The following is a 17,933-nucleotide window of genomic DNA, read 5'->3' on the forward strand; positions in this document are numbered from 1 at the left end:
ACGTATGAATAGAATTGGATTAATTTTATTAGAATTAGAAAGAAACAAAGAAAATTTGTGTAACTTCTTAAGATACAAAGTTTATAGGAGAAACAATTAATACAACTCTTACAGAAACCAAAATGAATATGGAATCAAATTATTATTGCCTGGAATCTGATGTTGGATAAATGGATTGATTTGAAACTGACAACACTGATCATGAAAGGAAGATTCAGGAAGAATAGGAGTTTTAGAAATAACCATACAATCAATAAAATCTTTCAAAGTAATTTCAGGATCCCTATATCGCATTTGTGGAGCATTCTTTTCTGCTAGATTGTGAAGCCTTGTTTCATCTTGATCCACAAGCTGTTCCACATTAAATGAAATAGGCTGAAGGCGAGAAAAAATTTGCCTGGATGGATTCAAAACTGTTGAAACCTATACAATATTCAAAGATTAAAGGTTTTCTTTAGAAAATAAATCATAAAAAAAGAATACCTTTGAGTTTAATAATTTCTGCATTTTTTTATCCTTTTCAACTTTGTGGCTGAGTAAATTCCGAGTTTCAATCTCCAAATTCTTCAGTGTTTCAAGGTTTTTCATAAGGACAACAGAACTTTGAAATATCGGTTGGTTTAATTTCTGCTGGTATGTTGCAGTGGTTGAATAGCTGCATAATGTTGAATTGTATGTTTTAGGTATCCCAACAGCTTGGATTCTTTGAAGTATGTCCACATGAGATGTTTCATTTTCAATTACCACAATAGGAGAATTTATTTTACTTTTGGCGTTTGAAGTGTTGAGAATTTCAACGTGAGAACGTTTCTTGACAGACGAGAACTTTTTTTTGGTGTCAGATGAAAATAATTTGTTTTTACCGACTTTGTCGAGTGGAACTGTTCCGTTTGCACCTTTTTTCAACACTTTTACGGTCCCAGAGTTTCTTAGCTGTTGAGAAGAATCCTTTGATGGACGAGACCGCTCCATCTCACAATAGTGATCTGATCTTATAGATGAATACGTAGTTTTCAAAATAAAAATCCGATGCCACTAGCAGAGTTTCATAACTATATAACTGCTCTGCAGATATTTAAAACTGTTCCATGAAAAATTACAACGAACACTACGTTGTCAGACGGTTAATTTAGATCATATTACTTGTGAAATATAAATGAATGAGAACTTCAAAGAAAGGTGGAAAAAATCGCAATAAAAAATATCATAGAAGGATTTTTTCTGGCTTACCACTTTTTTTATCTCTGGATCACAAATTTAAAACCTTGTTAAGAGGATTTTTCGAAGAGAGAAGAATCGAGAAAGAACATCGTCTGATTCTACTTCAAAGGCCCGATGGCGATCTTTACTTTCATTTCTAGGGATCTGTTAGCGCCTCTACTGTGCTCAAGTTAAACAATAAAACCTTCCGAAATATAAATCAGGAGAATATAATAAGTTTTGATTCCATAAACCTTACACATTCAAGAGAAATAGAAAATATCTATAAAAAGGAGTAAGCAACAAAACGGTAGCCGAATTTTGCCAAATATTTACAATGTACAAGAGATGGCGCTCTATAAACCTCAGAGCATTTAAAAGCAACTGGAGGCATTTACACTAGATTATCTAAGTTACAGACACACGATTCACGAAGATCTGGTGACCTCGTAAAAGCTCCATATTTGCGGATCACGGTTTCGGTCACTTTACCAGCTTTATTAACTTTCGTCATTGCTAGTTAAACTGCATCTCTTGTTGACATGGCTTTGTTTCGCACATTATCTTTGCGGTTAAGCTCCCCTCCTCAGGTAAAATATAATTGGTATAAAAAATCCTCGACGTCTTACTTCTGTTCGAAACAGAATTTCCGCCTTTATAAGGATCCATTTCTTTAAATATTGCAAAAATTCTTTCCATGTCTTTTTTTAATTAGCACTTTTGTTTCAAATGGTGCCTCTAAACTCTAATATATATAGTTGTATAAATATTGGTATTCTCATTATGTAACACATTTTATAATTTTCCTGCAGGGCTCTATTTCTACCATTGTAAGAGCATTCTCTGATCATACTGATCTGAAGGATGTTCTTAACAATAAAATCCCTTATGAACAGGAACGTGTCAAGAAGTTCCGTAAAGAACATGGCAATGTAAAAATTGGTGAAATTACAGTGGATATGGTGGGTTACACATATGAACAAATCACATGATGAATCATAAATAACCCACAAAAAAATTAGGCATATGGAGGTATGCGCAGCATGAAAGGTTTGGTCACAGAAACATCTGTCCTAGATCCTGAAGAGGGAATCCGCTTCAGGGGATTATCTATTCCAGAATGCCAACGTATGCTACCTAAAGCTAAAGGCGGGGAAGAACCTCTACCTGAAGGTTTATTCTGGCTTTTGATTACTGGAGATGTTCCAAATGAAGCCCAAGTAATATCTGATGGATATATCACTTGTATGTTTTGCTTAACTATTTTTCTTAGGTGAAAAGCTTGTCTAAAGAATGGGCAAGCCGTGCTGATCTTCCATCTCATGTTGTGACCATGCTCAATAATTTCCCAGCCAACCTTCATCCAATGTCACAGTTCAGTGCAGCAATCACTGCCCTGAACAGTGAATCCAAATATGCCAAAGCTTACTCTGAGGGACTTCACAAATCCAAATATTGGGAGGTAGGTGACTATTAATATTATATGTTTTTAAACACACGATAAAAATCGATTGATGTGACCGTTATAGTACGTCTACGAAGATTCTATGGATTTGATTGCCAAACTTCCTACTGTCGCTGCCACAATCTATCGTAATTTATATCGCGATGGATCTTCAATTGGAGCGATCGATACCAAAAAAGATTGGTCAGCTAATTTCGCATCCATGTTAGGATACACCGACCCTCAGTTTACTGAACTGTTGCGACTTTATCTAACTATTCACAGGTAATGCCGTCTTGGCATTATAATTAAGTCAAGTTTCATTGGCGTTACTATTTTTTAAATGTTTTTGTAGTGATCACGAAGGAGGAAACGTTTCGGCACATACAGTTCATCTGATAGGATCTGCTCTATCAGATCCATACTTGTCATTTGCTGGCGGTATGAATGGATTAGCAGGTATTCTAATTTAGCACGGTTTATATGTATTGAGGTCCAAATTAAAATGTTGTTCTTGTTTACCAGGACCTCTTCACGGACTGGCCAATCAAGAAGTTTTGGTGTTCTTAAACAAAATTACAGCTGCTTTGGGAGATGGGTGGACTAAAGAGGGTTTGGTCCAGCTCATTAAACAGCAGCTTGCTTCTGGACAAGTAGTACCTGGGTATGGCCATGCTGTGTTGCGCAAAACTGACCCGCGTTACACTTGTCAGCGTGAATTTGCTCTCAAGCATTTGCCCGACGACAAGATGTTCAAGCTTGTTGCCCAGCTATACGAAATTGTCCCAGATATCCTTCTGCAAACAGGAAAGGTCAAGAATCCTTGGCCAAATGTTGACGCCCATTCTGGTGTTTTGCTGCAACATTACGGCATGTCTGAAATGAGCTATTACACCGTACTATTCGGTGTATCTCGAGCACTTGGTGTGCTGGCATCTTTGGTTTGGGATCGTGCGTTGGGTCTCCCACTCGAGCGACCCAAATCCATGTCAACTGATGGACTTATGAAATTAGTTAAATCCCTCCAATCCCAAGCCAATGCGGCTAAAGGAGCGTAATAATTTTGACGAACTGATAGTAATATACAACCTTACTACATGTTAAAGAATCAAACTTTTACTTTGTTTTCGTGTTGGCTGTAAGTCGAATCCGTGTTAGATTATTCCTGAGTGCGCGACACCATATCTCCTGGAATTTTTTCAATGCAAACCTAAATAGAATTTCTTAATAACGGCGACTTAACTGGAACAAGGGATTGGTACAAACACGTTTCGATGGTGTCACCTGTCACAGTAGTAATGAGAAGTTGATCGTCTGTAAAACCCCAAAGTAATAGTTGTAATACCCACAATAATAAACGTTTTCACTGGATGTAACTACACCGAAGAATTTTTGATTAAATTGTGTTTCAAAATTCTATTTTAACTTCAGCACTACTTTTTCGTCTTTTCCAACTGCTACAAACCCCCCCACCACCCACCCCCCGAAAAGAAAAAAGCTTGCATTAAGTTAATGAGAACATGTTTTCCCGGCGACTTCAAGGTATTATTTGTTACCTGTATTGACATCACCGGTTTTGGGCGTTATGCACAACTATGGCTGGTTTGGAAATTCTGTAAAAAGTTGTTTCTTTTCTGTTTTTTTTTTTTTTTCTTTTAATAAAGCTGTTGCGCAATGACGAAATATTCTAAATTTGATTCTATTTTTTATGTTATTTTCTAAACAAAAGAAAATATTTTTTTACTCGGTTTTTTTCTGTACCTACGTTCATTCTTTTCATTGGTTCATATTGATGAAAGTGATTGAAAAATTGTATATGGACGGTTACCACTAACAAGTTCTTAAATATTCCACTAGGGCGCTGCCGATTTCTAGTACTAGCTGTATGGCTGCCCCAGTTAAGGATTTCTTCTGTTCTCAGCTCACTTCGTAACAGATTTTATGGTTTAGGTTGATCGATAGTCGATTGAATTTCTCTTTGAAGGATAAATTCTTAACGCAACAGTTTCAATAAAGTGCTCAGATAACTTATTATATCAGGTTAACTGCGTTTATTTCGGTCGAATAGGGTTAATCAACAATTAATGTCTACACCAGCCAGAAGACGATTAATGAGGGACTTCAAGAGGTTACTATACTTATTTTAAACTAAGCTCCGTTAAAAAAAGAAGTGTATTCTTTACGCTTATTTTGTTTTTATCTCATGTACATCCTCTAGATTGCAAGAAGATCCACCTGCTGGGGTAAGTGGAGCTCCAACGGACAACAATATTATGATATGGAATGCTGTTATATTTGGGTATGTTGAATGCTAAAGGAATTTCTTTACTTGATTATTAACAAATAATGGTGTGTTTTATTTACTCTTGTTTTTTTTGCACATTGAATATAATTTTTTTTTTCATATTTTCAGCCCCCATGACACTCCATTTGAAGATGGAACGTTTAAGTTGACTATTGAGTTCACTGAAGAATACCCTAATAAGCCCCCTACAGTGAGATTTGTGTCAAAAATGTTTCATCCCAATGTTTATGCTGATGGAGGAATCTGCCTCGACATCCTTCAAAATCGATGGAGTCCCACCTATGATGTCTCTGCAATTCTCACCTCTATCCAGGTAAAATATGATTCATACATCTAAATACCATGTGTATTTATTTTTTTATTATTGTATTAGTTGATGATTGATTAAATTCTTTGTCAATTTTTTTAGTCACTTCTTAGTGATCCCAATCCAAATAGCCCAGCCAACTCAATGGCAGCACAGCTATACAAGGAGAATCGACGCGAATACGAAAAACGAGTAAAGGCTTGTGTGGAACAATCTTGGATGGATTAGCTTGTTTGAAACACCAACCTTTGCTTTGCTTTTTGCCTCAACTTTCCTATATTCCGTTCTTCAAATTTCCCCAACCATCAATCAGTTAAGCCCAGGTCTTATGGACCTCACTACTAAGTGTTTTTTTCTTTCTCAATTTCCTTGTTGTATATTGCTGTTTCCCATTGGTGATTGACACCTCACCGTTATGTTTCTGCTTCAGAAAAAGCGAAACCTGAACTTTTAAAAGCAGGTTGGAATGTAGTTCAGCAAGAATCAATTTTTTATTCACGAGAAATACAAAAGACAAATTGAAATCCGATAAGAACTTCCCAACTAGCAAAGACATCTTTAAAACTATCGTAAAAAGAATTACAATGATTGCTAAATAAATTTTCGTGCCCATCATCCTTCACGTGATAGCTTAGTATAATTGCGAAATTCTTTACACATGATTTACCTGTATCAAAAAAACCTTTTGCTAGAAATTTAGCTGTATCAGTTCGTTAATTTTACGAGGCCAAGTAATAATTAATCGCTAGAATAGTGCATTAGTTATTATGTATTCATGTTCATAAAACAAATGGGCAAATTAAAGTACAAACAAGATTGTAGTAATCATTTTGCAGAGAAAAAGGCTATAAGTTTGGATGTGCAGTTACTACAGTATAAATCGATAGATTCTCCTTCGTCACTATGGAACTTTGCACAACAGATTTTCCGCTTGGACAAACCGTGTAGGCCTGTATACCGTTTGTGTCGTTTGAATGAAATTGCATCCCTAGGAATGAACCCTTTATACAAAGAGAGGCTTGCGTTACGAAGCTTAAGTACTATTCGACAATCGGCTTATTACTAGCCAGTAATAGTAAACTTTCCCGCGGATGGTTCAGGTGTGAAAACGAACGCTGGTGAATGCATGAGCCACATAGATAGATTAGGTATTCAGGAGATCAGTTTGCATAATTCCCTTTTTCATGATCGGTACTTGATTTCTAATTTTCGTTTCATGAAATGTAGTATAGCTATATTTTAAATCCTAGATAGAAAAGTTCGGCTAGTCAACTGCGATACTTTTAGATGGATGAACTCATAGCTTGAGAACCTCACCGCTTGGAGAAGAAGCGACGCCTGGTACTTCCCGTGGCCAAAAACCTCTGACGATAAAATAAATAAATAAAATCAAAATACGAAAATTCCATAAATGTTGTTTAATATGAATCATGCTGTTAACAGTGATTTAAATTGTGTTTAGTATAAGAAGGATGGATACAAAAATTGAAAAACATATTCTAGAGCATCCTGTTTCCTGTTATATTTACATTGGTTGCACAGTAGCAAAATAACTTTGACTGAGTAAATGTCTGAAAATCATCCATGTACACTATAAAGCTGTTCTAAATCCACTTTTAAACACGACTGTAGAAAATATTTAGTTCTGTGTAATTCTTAAATCAAAGACATGTAGTATTCGTCCTTTTGCGGTCCTGACTGGATTTCTGTTCATTCGCAATAAATTGGTACGGAGATAAACATCAAATAAACTTGAAATAACAAAAGCCAGAGAATAAATTAAACTTCCCTCTCGCTTATTGCTTTCGTGTGTGAAAGCATCCCTTCTGAGGTTGTGTGCATAGAAAACATACGAAAAGGTAAATCCAGCGTGTTTCCTAAAGAGCTATTTTTGGTTTGGGTTTATTTTCAGACTAGCGCGCTAGTAAGAAACTCGCTAGTATTCGAACTATGTGGCGCGCCTTGCAGGATCCACCGCAAAATATATTCTTTACCACCCTTTCGCCTCCTAAAAACGGCGACATATAACATACCAGAACCAATAGCAGCAACCTACATCAGCTTTTCGCCTCGATCCACACACATTTTGACTACCCACTATTTAGGGTGTGTTTTTAAACCCGCCTTCGGTTCAACGAATACATTATACAGGAATAACCTCAAATGAGAAATGTCCGTTTTTTTTTTTTTACAACGGTCAGTTTAGACCACGTATTTTTTTGCAGAAAATTAATTCTAGAATCTTGTCGCCATAGGGTTACTATGGCCTTCATTAATATTGCAAACAATTTCACGTTTCTGTCTTCGATGTCACACAGTTTGGAAATGGCGCAGACAGCATCTGTTTTATATTGAAAGTTAATTTGAATGTAGAATATTGAGGTTTCGTTTTATTTGAATTTTTCAACTCTCAAGTTGGCAGTTTTATTACGTATTTGATTACTTTTAACGACATTTGGAATCATTCATGTCTGTTATTAGTTACCGGAATGTATGACTCAATTTTCATTTGGAAAAAAAAAATAATACAATTTTAAATTTTCTTTTTTAATTAAATTTAAATGAGCTGATTTGTCCAATTGCATTAGGATCCCTTGGAAAAAAAACACATTCTGAAAAAGGTCCAATAGGTAGTGTCAAAAATGAAATAGGAAAATGTTAGTTGCTTATTTCCCTCCTCAAAATGGATTCTATTTTCTCCTTCTGTATGAAACTGGGTTTTGCAAAAAGCAGCTCGACTTTATCCAAACTATTTTAATCCAACTTGCTAGTTAAAGGTATAAAACTTGAGAAAACACGGAATAAAAACAAAACGAAACTAGGAGAGGGAGACGACATGAAGAGAGACAAGAAATTTTTATTTTTTTTTATTTTTTTTTTTTTTTTTTATTCTAGCCAGTTCGGCAGATTGTTGCTGTAGTTCTCCCGCTTGCTGGGGATTTTTTCTTCACAAGTCCAACCGGTACTGTCGCGCCGTCGACCAGTCTATTTTCAGGACAGACTGGCTGACGGTTGCTGCTGCTAATACTTGCTCTTGCCCTTCTGGGATCCAAGTGATTTCTCTCCTCCACAGTAAGTCGTCTCCTCTGCAGTTGGCTAGTAGGTGTTGCAGCCAAGAGAGCTAGTTACATAAGCGCCTTGATTTTTTGAAATCACGCTTGATTCACTTTTCGCTTGATAAACGGGCATCATCTCTCGATCCATCGCTAGTCATTTCTTGTGTCACACGCCCAGTGCTTTCCATTCTCAACAGTTTGAAGTGAGCGTAAAGATACACGGTAAGTTTCTTTCACATCTTCTACTCTCCTCCTACGTCATCCTATCTTCCTGTGGGTTTTACAAGAGCGAACAACTTTCGAGAAAACAACAACATCCGTTGAGGAGGGGGGGGGGGCAAGTTTGTTGACAAGAAATTAAGGATCATCTCGTACTGAATCCAGTCATCTTCGAGGTTTTCACGAGCTCATATATAATATAGGCCGCTAGACTCGTCTATATACTCCCGAAAATGTGTGAAATCAATTCCAGCGCAGTGCAACGATTTCACATTTTTATTTTCGACGTCGTCCACATCGCAGAGTCTAGCAGCATATGTAGACCTTCTTTCTTTTTGGCTACACCCGGCATTACAAAGAAAAAGTCAGTTGTAGAGTATGGGGGCTACTACCTTGAGCTTGGTTGAGCAAGCTAGGTTAATTTTGGGACGCTGTTCAGGAAATCCTGGCTGGCTCGTCTAGGTTCCTTGTTACCCATATAGTACCTCTACCTAGGCTCGTTTTCAAAGCGATCCAGCATCAGCTAGCTTTCGTTTCATGACCTCAAGTAAAAATAAGGTTAATGAACAGTGTATTATGCACATTATTTTTGAGCTCGAAAATGATTTCTCTTCGATTTTCGCTTTTTATTTTTGTTTTTTTAGAAGTAAAAGGGAATTGGTACTCGCGCACATCAATTGATGGCATATAGATAATGCGCTATCAAAAGGCAAATCCAATCACAAAATGTGATTTGGTGTGTTTGGGAAAAAACTAAGAACAACCAGAGAAAAGTTAATTAAAACCTTTTTTCTGAACTATTTACCAACATCACGTCTGGGATTATTAAGTGGCAAGCATAAATAAATGCTGAGTCACCATTTAAAAAAACTCTCAACAAACAATCAACAACAACTAAACCTTAACATTTTTATTGCTCCGTTAAGTTCTATTTAATTAATATTCATACATACGCAGAATATAAATGAAACATTTGAATGTATAAAATTCATCTAATTTAATGCGTGTAATGTTTCTATGCCAAAATTGTTGTTTTATTTGTCAGGATCCGGCGGCGATCACATTTAGTACAGACGGGAGCGGAATCTCTAGATGTCCTAATCACTGGGAAGTTTCGTTCATCAGTCACAGAGAATCCCATTCCCGCCCTTCCCTTACTGGAAGGGTGGCACGCCTATTCAGGCGGCAAGTGAGCCACCATGGGTGTGAATGAAGAGTTGGCCCCGAGTTTCACTCAGAAACCGACACTTCGCCAAGAGGACGATGGCAACCGATTGGTATTCGAATGTCAATTGGTAGCCAATCCTTTGCCGGCCATCACTTGGTTTCGCGGCGAAACCAAGCTGGTCGAAAATGATCGCACGACGATGAAAATGACAGAACTGACGCCCAGCAAGTACTTGGTCGTCCTCGAGCTCGATGATGTCATTGAAACAGATGCCGGCTCGTATAAAGTTAGTGCCCATAACAAATTAGGCGAAGTGGCAGCCTCAATCAACCTGAATTTCAGCCGTGAGTTCAAATTTCTTCAATCATCTTGATCATCTTTCATTTTCTTCTAATGCCATTTTATCATTTATCTCTCCGCACACTTAACCTTTATTTTCGTATTTTTTTGTTTCGTTTTCTTTTGGGTGGAATACAGCAACGGACGAACCCAAAGAAAAGTGAGTCAAAATTTCGAAATTTCAATCCAATTATTTGTAGACCTTAAATTACATATCGGCAAAAACTCAAAACCTTATCGAATATTATTAAAACCGCGTAATTGGTTAAGACTGTTGATTTCTAAACAAATTTGAAATTAGCCTTAAAATAGGAATACATCTGCACATCATTATACGTAGGGAAAAAGTAATAACAGGAAGATACCATAACCGATATTGATTGCCTGCAATCGCCTGCAATAGTGACGAATGTAAAAAGTTGGCATATTTTCTTAAAAGACTTATTAGCTATATAGGTCTCTTCAAAAGGACTTGTATATAATTCTAAAAAGAAAAAAAGAAAAAAAAATGTTTGAGTTGCTAAGATGTAAGAGAAATGGTGACTGAGTCGAAAAAGAGAAACGCCTCATCTCGGGTCGTGCGGACGGAGGTATGGAGAATGTCGGACTTGTGTGTGGGGGGAAAGGTGGCTCATGACTATAGCCGAGTCTGGAAATGAAATCACGTGACTGTCCCCTCAATTAGCTCTCACTCCGACACTGTCAGGAACTAGAAATAAAGAAGGTTCATCGTATATAAAGCTGCTCGTTTGACTCTCAGTCGCTTCTGTCGGTTGACGTTGGAAGGTGCAACGTTTCCTTCGAGCTTCTTATTCCCTTGTAACTCGGACAGTTGGACTTTGATCTTTCGACGAGGTCATATGAATTTCCCAATACAGTGATGGTCTACTACTCTTCACAGTGCGACATCAAGTGATCAGTTCTCAGCGTTAGATTTGCGCTTACTCTAACCGATTGCGAGATTATCTTGTGAGATTGAAAGATCATGGCTCCCAGGTACGTTCAGATTTTGCCCGATTCTATTGCGACTAGATAGTGTTGATCAAACAACAAACAGCAATAGTTTATAACGTTGAATAATAATTCAGGACTAATAAGTGAAAAGATTTGGTATTTGTCCGAATTTTGAATTAGAACTTAATTTGCGCGCGCGGCATTTAGTAGTTACATCTTGCCGGCATCCTGCGTGATTATTAATTTTCAAGGTGTGACAATCCGACGAGCGAATACACGCCGGTATATACACCGACATGACGAGAGAATGTCCAGTTTAGCTGGAACACGCAAAAGCCTGCGACTTTGAGATCCCAAATTTGAATTTGGCTCACATAGCTCCCCCCCCCTCCACCGAACGAAATGACTAGCCATCGCTGGTTTTTCACGTTCTGTTTTCAGGCGCATCCGCCATAAGTTCGACACAATTCCTGTTCGCCGCTCTAGCCGATGTTAGTGTTGCTTCCTTGAGACTGAAAATAAACTCGACATCCTTTTTTGGCCGTTCGTTCGTGCCCACCTATGGGGTACGTCCATCTAGAGCGGAAAGTCAAACAACAATATCGACTGGCGTCTGATTTTTTTTTTTTTTACTTTCGCAATCATTTGAGTTGACCGAAAGCAAATCAAGATGTTTTCTTTATTGATGAAGTATTTATTTAATTTCTTCTGATTAATGTTGTTAAAAATTAATTGGTGGATTTATAAAAAATGTAAATAAGTTATAGTAATAAGAACGCTGTTGACGGTAAGAGGTTTAACTTAATTTAGATTTAACAAATTAATTTTAAGTTTTATTTTATCGTTTCTGAAAATGTGTGCTCTAAGACGGCGTGAATGAAAAAAACTCTGTCGAATAGTATGACTGTTTTTGAGCTACTATCTACCTTTCTGAAAATTTTGATCCGGTAATGGTGAATTAAGTAGCATAGTTTCAATTTTTAACTAATCAAGATCATAACTGATAACAGTAATCAATCAATCGTAAAGAGAAACCATTTGAATTCTAAAATTGTTTTTCAGGCAAATTGATGGAATCGCACCTACTTTTGCCCAGAAGCCATCGATCAAGCAAGAAGAAGATGGCAAACGATTACGATTCGAGTGCCGAATCTTAGCGGATCCTCGCCCTGAAGTCAGTTGGTTTCACGGCGGCACCGCGATCAAGAACGGCGGTCGATACCGAGTAAGTTATTTAGTTTACGTCTTTATTCCCCCCTTTTACATCCCCTGTGAAAAAGTGTACACACTATAGAAAATTAGCCAATATCTTTTGATTTAGTACTAAATATTCCTCGTAGAGTTGGAAACGGAAATTTACTAATCGTTAAACCGACAGCCGTTAGCGTCAAACATTTTTTGGATTTCCAAAGAGATATCAGCAAACAGCAATGTATTTAAATAACTGATAATAACTGCATGTGAATGAGATGTAGTACGAAAACGTAGATGTATGGTGTAGTCCTTCAGATGCCAGAGCATTAGTCACCCGCTATTTATGGATACCGCCTGAGCGAGCAATGGGGACAGCGTCTAGGCAGGAAAGCTGACCGTTGTTCGAAAATAACACGCAAATTACAAAAAGGAGTTAACGATTAGTAATCCAAATTTGGGTTTTCTTTAAAAAATGCGATTCGCGTCACTGTTCTTTATGCTGAATAGACGAAATATTGCATGGGTTCGCTTGAAATCAGAATGAATTGATACTTGGCAAATGTGTATAATAAAGTACTATCTACCTTATCGAGTTATATGCTATGTAGTTACAACAAATTGTTTTGTACAGATCTCGATCGAAAAAGATGGCAATTCATATTTTTCCACCTTGGAGATCACGAGTGTGGCTGTGGAAGACGGTGGAAAATATAAAGTTACAGCTAAAAATGAGCTTGGCGAGAGTAACGCCACGATCAGTCTCAATTTTGACAGTAATGTTTTTTTTTACTTGTTTTTTTTTTGTTTCTTTCTTTTTTTTTAACTGAAACTTTTTTTTTCTTCTATCTGTACATTTCTTTCATCGTAGGTTCCTATTTGAACTCATCTAACGAAGGGAAAACTCAAGATAATGTTAAACCGACTTTCACGGAACGCCCCGTTATTCGCCAGTCGGATGACGGAACCAAAGTGTATTTTGAGTGTCGCCTGGTTGGTGAGCCCAAGCCAACAGTGACATGGTAACTATTATTTCTGACATTTTACTATCTCGATGAATGGAATTCGCTGACGTCATAAATAGTTAATGAACTCTTCGGGACCAAACAAAAGTTGACTAAATCATTATTGGAAATTCTTCTACGCAGGTTTCACAAAGGAGAGCAAATCAAAGAGGGTGGTAGACACAAAGTCAGTATTGTCCAGGATGCTAAATTGTTCTACTTGGTCTCGCTGGAAATCGCTAGCGTTGACTCAACTGACGAGGGCGAATACAAAGCAGTGGCCAAAAACGCAAACGGAGAAGGAATCGCTACAATCAATTTGAACTTTGAAGGCGGCGGCAAGCCCAAGTAATAATCAAAGAACAATTGAAAGTTGGAAATAACTTTTCATCATTTCATTACCTGTCTTTAATTCTTCAGAATCCCCGAGGGCAAAGCCCCGCGCTTTCCCAAGAAGCCCACCATCAAGCAAGAAGGCGACAAATTAATCATGGAATGTCTTTTGGAAGCCAACCCAAGTCCAGAAGTCACCTGGTTCCAGGGTAACAAAGTAATTGCCGACAGCTCGCGAGTCAAAATGACTCGAACTCCCCTCGGCAAAGACACATTTTCGCTGGCGCTTGAAATTCTTAATCCTACTAAAGAAGATGGAGGAAACTATCGCTGCAATGCTTGCAACGCTTACGGAGAGAGTAACGCAAATATAGCGCTTAACTTTCAAGGTATTTCATAGATTTTAATCCACTCATTTATTGCCCACTTTCTCCAGCCTTTGTCCGAAACATTAATTGTATTAATTTATTATGCATTTAAAGGTGGGGAGGAAGAAAACTCGGATGCTATTGCTCCGACTTTCATCGAGAAACCCAAGATTGTTCCCAACGAGTCTGGAACTCTTATTACAATGAAGTGCAAATGCCGAGCTAAACCTGCTCCAGTCGTCACTTGGTTCAAGGAATCAACCCAAGTAACCGAATCTTCCCGCTTTAAAATGAAGTGTACGGTTATCGAAAGTGACGTGTACGAGTTGGTTCTTGAAATCAAGGTGAGAAATTCAGCGCTTGATTTTCTAAATTCTATGAAATGTATTCATTAAAGAAATTGGCCGGTTTAGGATCCTTCTAAAGCTGATGGTGGACCTTACAAGTGTTACGTCAAGAATGACCACGGCGAGTCGAATGCCAAGCTCAATTTGAATATTGAAGCTGACTCAGAACCAGAACCAGGTTACCCTCCTAGCTTTGTGGAGAAACCTCGAATGGAATCCAGTGCGGATGGCAAGAAAGTTACCATGTATTGTAAGGTAAAAGCCGATCCCAAACCCACTGTAACCTGGACCAGGGAATCAGTGACGATCAAGGAGTCGTCACGCATTTCCATGAAAGTCGTTCAAGAGAAGGACACTTACAGCATCAAATTAGAACTTACGGTAACTTTGATCATTTTTTATCGCCAATGATCTTAATCTTAATCTTAATCTCAACGCTCCTATTTCTAGGATCCTGCTCCGAATGATGCTGGGCTATACAAATGTACAGTCAAGAATTTACATGGAGAAGTCCATGCCAACTTAAACCTCAATATTGAAAGTAAGAATATATTTTTAATTAGAGAAAATTATTGAATGACAGCCAATCTAATTTTTTTTTAAATCTCTAACTAGTCGCTCCTGTGATTCCCGATGTTCCTAAAATCATCAGGATTGAAAAGAAGAGAACTATTGTAGTAGAATGCCACGTTAAGGCGCAGTCTGAACCTAATGTACTTTGGTACAAAGAACAGAGTGTGGTACAGAAAAGTTCCAAGCACATGGTTCACATTACCCGAGTTTCGGAAGTAATTACCGCAAATATTATGCAATACCAATAGTATATAGGTTGATTAAATAACAAAATTTCATCTGAAAATCGTAGGGTGAATTTGCTGTTCAACTGGAGATTTCGGAGGCTCAACAAAGTGACAAAGGTATCTACAAACTGGTGGCGAAAAATGAAAAAGGAGAAGCCGTATCGAAAACGGTGGAGGTGAAGGATATTCCTGCAGAAGAACCGAAACCGGAGAAACCCAAGGAAGAACCCAAACCGGAGAAACCAAAGGAAGAACCGAAACCCGAGAAAGTTAAAACACCCGAAAAGCCCAAAGAGGAACCGAAACCCGAGACAAAGACCAAAAAAGTTGAAGGCTCGAAACCGACTTTTGCAAAGGCTCTTGAAAATATGGTAACTTTATTTTTTCGCACGCAATTTAAAATATTTTTGATTTTATTAACAAATATTTGCATCGAACGATTAGTCCGTAGAAGAAAGTAAATCGACCGAATTCGTCTGCCAATTGAAGACCAGTGATACAAAAGCAAAAGTCACGTGGACAAGGTTGTAACTTATGGCCACACATTTTCTAGATTAAAATGCAAAACATTAACGAACATCATTTTTAATTGATAATAAAGGGACGAAAAAGTCATTGGAGAAAGCAGTGAAATGCGCATGACATTTGATGGCACTGTAGCTCGCTTGCACATTCAGTCGGTTCGTACAGAGATGTCAGGAACCTACAAATGCCAAATTATCAATGAAATTGGAAAAGAAGAAAGCTCTGCAAAACTTAGTGTTATCAGTAATAATCTTTAATATTAATTATATTAATGCCTGGGAACTAATAGTTTGTTTTTCTTTCCAGGCAAAAAGAAGACAGAAAAGGTAAGCGAAATGCACAATACCAACCTATTTGTAATGTATAGTAAATGTGTAACAAAGATGATAAGTTATGAAGTAGTGCCTGATAAGTATAAATAGATTTTGTTGTCTTGCCTGTCAAGCCAAGATGGTATATTAGATATGCATGTCACCTTCATGCTTGTTCCAAACCATTGATTTAGAAATCTGAAGACCAGTTAGTACCAGAGGAAAGCCAAGACAAGATTCAACCCCAACAACCCAAAATTAAGGAAAATGCAGCTGAAATGGGGAAAGAGAAAATGGATGTCATTGAACCTACCAAGAAACCTGAAAAATCAGTGAAGCCAGTGAAAATTGCTGCAAATGAGAAATCACCTATTCATAGTAAGAGAAATTCCTTGGAGAACACCATCAATCCATCTGAAAGTCAACAAAAGATGCAGCCACCCAAAACAGAAAAAGAAGGAAACAATAAAGTATTAGAAACTCCGGTCCTCCCAATCTGTGAAGAAGGATCTCAGCAGAGTCCAAAAACTGTTGATCAAAAAGTAAACAACCAAAAACCTAGTGAAAGATCTGAGTGTCAGAACGACAAAATTGGCGTTTCAACCTTCCCCAATGGTTTACAGCAAGAAGTTACGCCTAATACCAAAACAGACAAAATTCCAGATAAAGAGTGCACCGTTGAACAGAAAGACAATTTGAAACCGAAAAGACAGAAAACTCCCGCGGTGCAGGAAGTTCAGGTTCCGCCAAGCCGTACCCTAGAATCAGAACAGAAAAAGGCAGATGATTCTAAGAAAACGGATAGCAAAACAGAATTGCCCCATTCTCAAGCAAATAACGACAATGGAGTAAACAAACACAAGATAAACGAGGGTCCAACTTCAATGCAAACACTCCTGGTGCCAAAAATAACCGAACCTCAAGGTCAGGAAAAATCACATTCCGGTGAAGGAGTTGGAAAACACGAGAAACAGATTTCGAAATTATCACCTGATGTGGCCAAAACTCTAAGTGATACAAAAAGATCATTAAAACCGACCAGGGGCAAGGTAGGTTAATTGAAAATCGAAGTTCGGAGCTAACTACACGCCAGTTTTAACCCAAATTGCGCGGACATTTTGAATTAAAAAAAGCATGTCAAGGCTGGTGAGCAGTTTTATCGAATATGATTTAACAGCGGATATGCTTGATTCTCAGCGCGGAAGTGGATAATCTATGCCGTTTTTATTTCTTCAGTTTTACGCCGATAATATTTAACTTCGGGGCCAAATGAGGAGGATAAAGAAATTATGTTTTTTAGATCTCTTTATATCGCAGGATCATTACATCAATTAATTTATCTTATTTGCAACTCAACCCAAGATGAATTTTTGCTAAAAAATGTCTCATATAATGTAAATTATTGACCTTCACTGTCTAACCTTCAAACCCCTTAAACAACCTTGAATTTAAGATTATTTGCATGGGAATTAACCTTGCTTCAAGAATCTGCATGAAAAAAAAAACACAAATATGTATTGTATCAAACTATCAAATATTTCGAATGAAAGTAGTTTGTCTGAAATGTCTAATGTATTTAATTTTCAAGCACTAGTGGTAATCGAAAAAAAATATTCGATTTTGCAATATTACCAGAATTTGCCTACACACTCACTGTCTGTATTTTACATAATTTTACATGTTCTAATTTTTTTTTTTTTTTTTTTTTTTCACTTCATAGAAAGAAGAGGAGGAAAAACCAAAAGAACAGGTGACTGTCATATTTTTTCGGATTTTACAAATCTACAGTCGTTTACACATCATTTTTTAATAGGAAAAAAAAACAAAACCCGCCAAACCCGCCGAGGAAGAGGTAAGAAAACATTTTCAATTATTTATCTTTATTTTGGCTTGGGATAATTAGCTTTCATATTTCTTGTTTGCCTTTTCTCCCCTTCAAAATGCGTTATTTTTCAAATCGTAAAAAACTAGTGCGATGCAATTCTTTCCCTCCATGTGCCGCTTTCTCTGGTTTGGACATAATTAAAGAACCTTTTTCATTGCTTAAAGCGGGAGAATAATT

General features: G+C 37.4%; 4 protein-coding genes across 14 annotated transcripts in view; 3 read left to right on the forward strand and 1 right to left on the reverse strand.

Annotated features, from left to right (window-relative positions):
* Positions 1 to 3: 3 nt before the first annotated feature.
* On the reverse strand, positions 4 to 1,287 carry LOC124342533. Its single transcript, XM_046795492.1, has 2 exons — positions 484 to 1,287; positions 4 to 423 (listed from the first exon to the last, which is right to left on the reverse strand). The coding sequence occupies exons 1-2, from the start codon at positions 970 to 972 to the stop codon at positions 109 to 111; spliced, it is 804 nt and encodes a 267-aa protein (XP_046651448.1). The 5' UTR covers positions 973 to 1,287; the 3' UTR covers positions 4 to 108.
* A 319-nt stretch (positions 1,288 to 1,606) lies between these two features.
* LOC124344362 (probable citrate synthase 2, mitochondrial) lies at positions 1,607 to 4,020 on the forward strand. The gene is made up of 7 exons (XM_046797898.1): positions 1,607 to 1,790; positions 2,013 to 2,162; positions 2,223 to 2,420; positions 2,474 to 2,662; positions 2,730 to 2,929; positions 3,000 to 3,103; positions 3,170 to 4,020. The coding sequence occupies exons 1-7, from the start codon at positions 1,743 to 1,745 to the stop codon at positions 3,700 to 3,702; spliced, it is 1,422 nt and encodes a 473-aa protein (XP_046653854.1). The 5' UTR covers positions 1,607 to 1,742; the 3' UTR covers positions 3,703 to 4,020.
* Positions 4,021 to 4,513: 493 nt separating this feature from the next.
* LOC124344364 (ubiquitin-conjugating enzyme E2-17 kDa) lies at positions 4,514 to 5,785 on the forward strand. The gene is made up of 4 exons (XM_046797899.1): positions 4,514 to 4,772; positions 4,863 to 4,943; positions 5,058 to 5,262; positions 5,359 to 5,785. The coding sequence occupies exons 1-4, from the start codon at positions 4,729 to 4,731 to the stop codon at positions 5,482 to 5,484; spliced, it is 456 nt and encodes a 151-aa protein (XP_046653855.1). The 5' UTR covers positions 4,514 to 4,728; the 3' UTR covers positions 5,485 to 5,785.
* A 2,526-nt stretch (positions 5,786 to 8,311) lies between these two features.
* Positions 8,312 to 17,933, forward strand: part of LOC124344316 (twitchin-like) — a 44,860-nt gene continuing 35,238 nt past the window's right edge. For 6 of the 11 annotated variants that reach the window (XM_046797819.1, XM_046797820.1, XM_046797821.1 and 3 more), the window contains exons 1-19: positions 8,314 to 8,534; positions 9,577 to 10,043; positions 10,177 to 10,198; positions 12,055 to 12,217; positions 12,818 to 12,959; positions 13,055 to 13,205; positions 13,332 to 13,535; positions 13,608 to 13,909; positions 14,003 to 14,232; positions 14,302 to 14,616; positions 14,686 to 14,776; positions 14,851 to 15,023; positions 15,101 to 15,406; positions 15,480 to 15,559; positions 15,637 to 15,803; positions 15,867 to 15,886; positions 16,066 to 16,920; positions 17,592 to 17,621; positions 17,685 to 17,723. In XM_046797819.1, the coding sequence (XP_046653775.1) occupies positions 9,731 to 10,043; positions 10,177 to 10,198; positions 12,055 to 12,217; positions 12,818 to 12,959; positions 13,055 to 13,205; positions 13,332 to 13,535; positions 13,608 to 13,909; positions 14,003 to 14,232; positions 14,302 to 14,616; positions 14,686 to 14,776; positions 14,851 to 15,023; positions 15,101 to 15,406; positions 15,480 to 15,559; positions 15,637 to 15,803; positions 15,867 to 15,886; positions 16,066 to 16,920; positions 17,592 to 17,621; positions 17,685 to 17,723 (3,603 nt within the window). In that variant the 5' untranslated portion in view covers positions 8,314 to 8,534; positions 9,577 to 9,730. Of the gene's footprint in view, positions 8,535 to 9,576; positions 10,044 to 10,176; positions 10,199 to 10,812; positions 11,035 to 12,054; positions 12,218 to 12,817; positions 12,960 to 13,054; positions 13,206 to 13,331; positions 13,536 to 13,607; positions 13,910 to 14,002; positions 14,233 to 14,301; positions 14,617 to 14,685; positions 14,777 to 14,850; positions 15,024 to 15,100; positions 15,407 to 15,479; positions 15,560 to 15,636; positions 15,804 to 15,866; positions 15,887 to 16,065; positions 16,921 to 17,591; positions 17,622 to 17,684; positions 17,724 to 17,933 lie in introns of those variants that run through there. The other 5 variants (XM_046797827.1, XM_046797828.1, XM_046797824.1 and 2 more) reach the window with 4 other exon arrangements.

Source organism: Daphnia pulicaria, chromosome 6 (genome assembly GCF_021234035.1).
Source record: "Daphnia pulicaria isolate SC F1-1A chromosome 6, SC_F0-13Bv2, whole genome shotgun sequence".
Classification (NCBI taxonomy): domain Eukaryota; kingdom Metazoa; phylum Arthropoda; class Branchiopoda; order Diplostraca; family Daphniidae; genus Daphnia; species Daphnia pulicaria.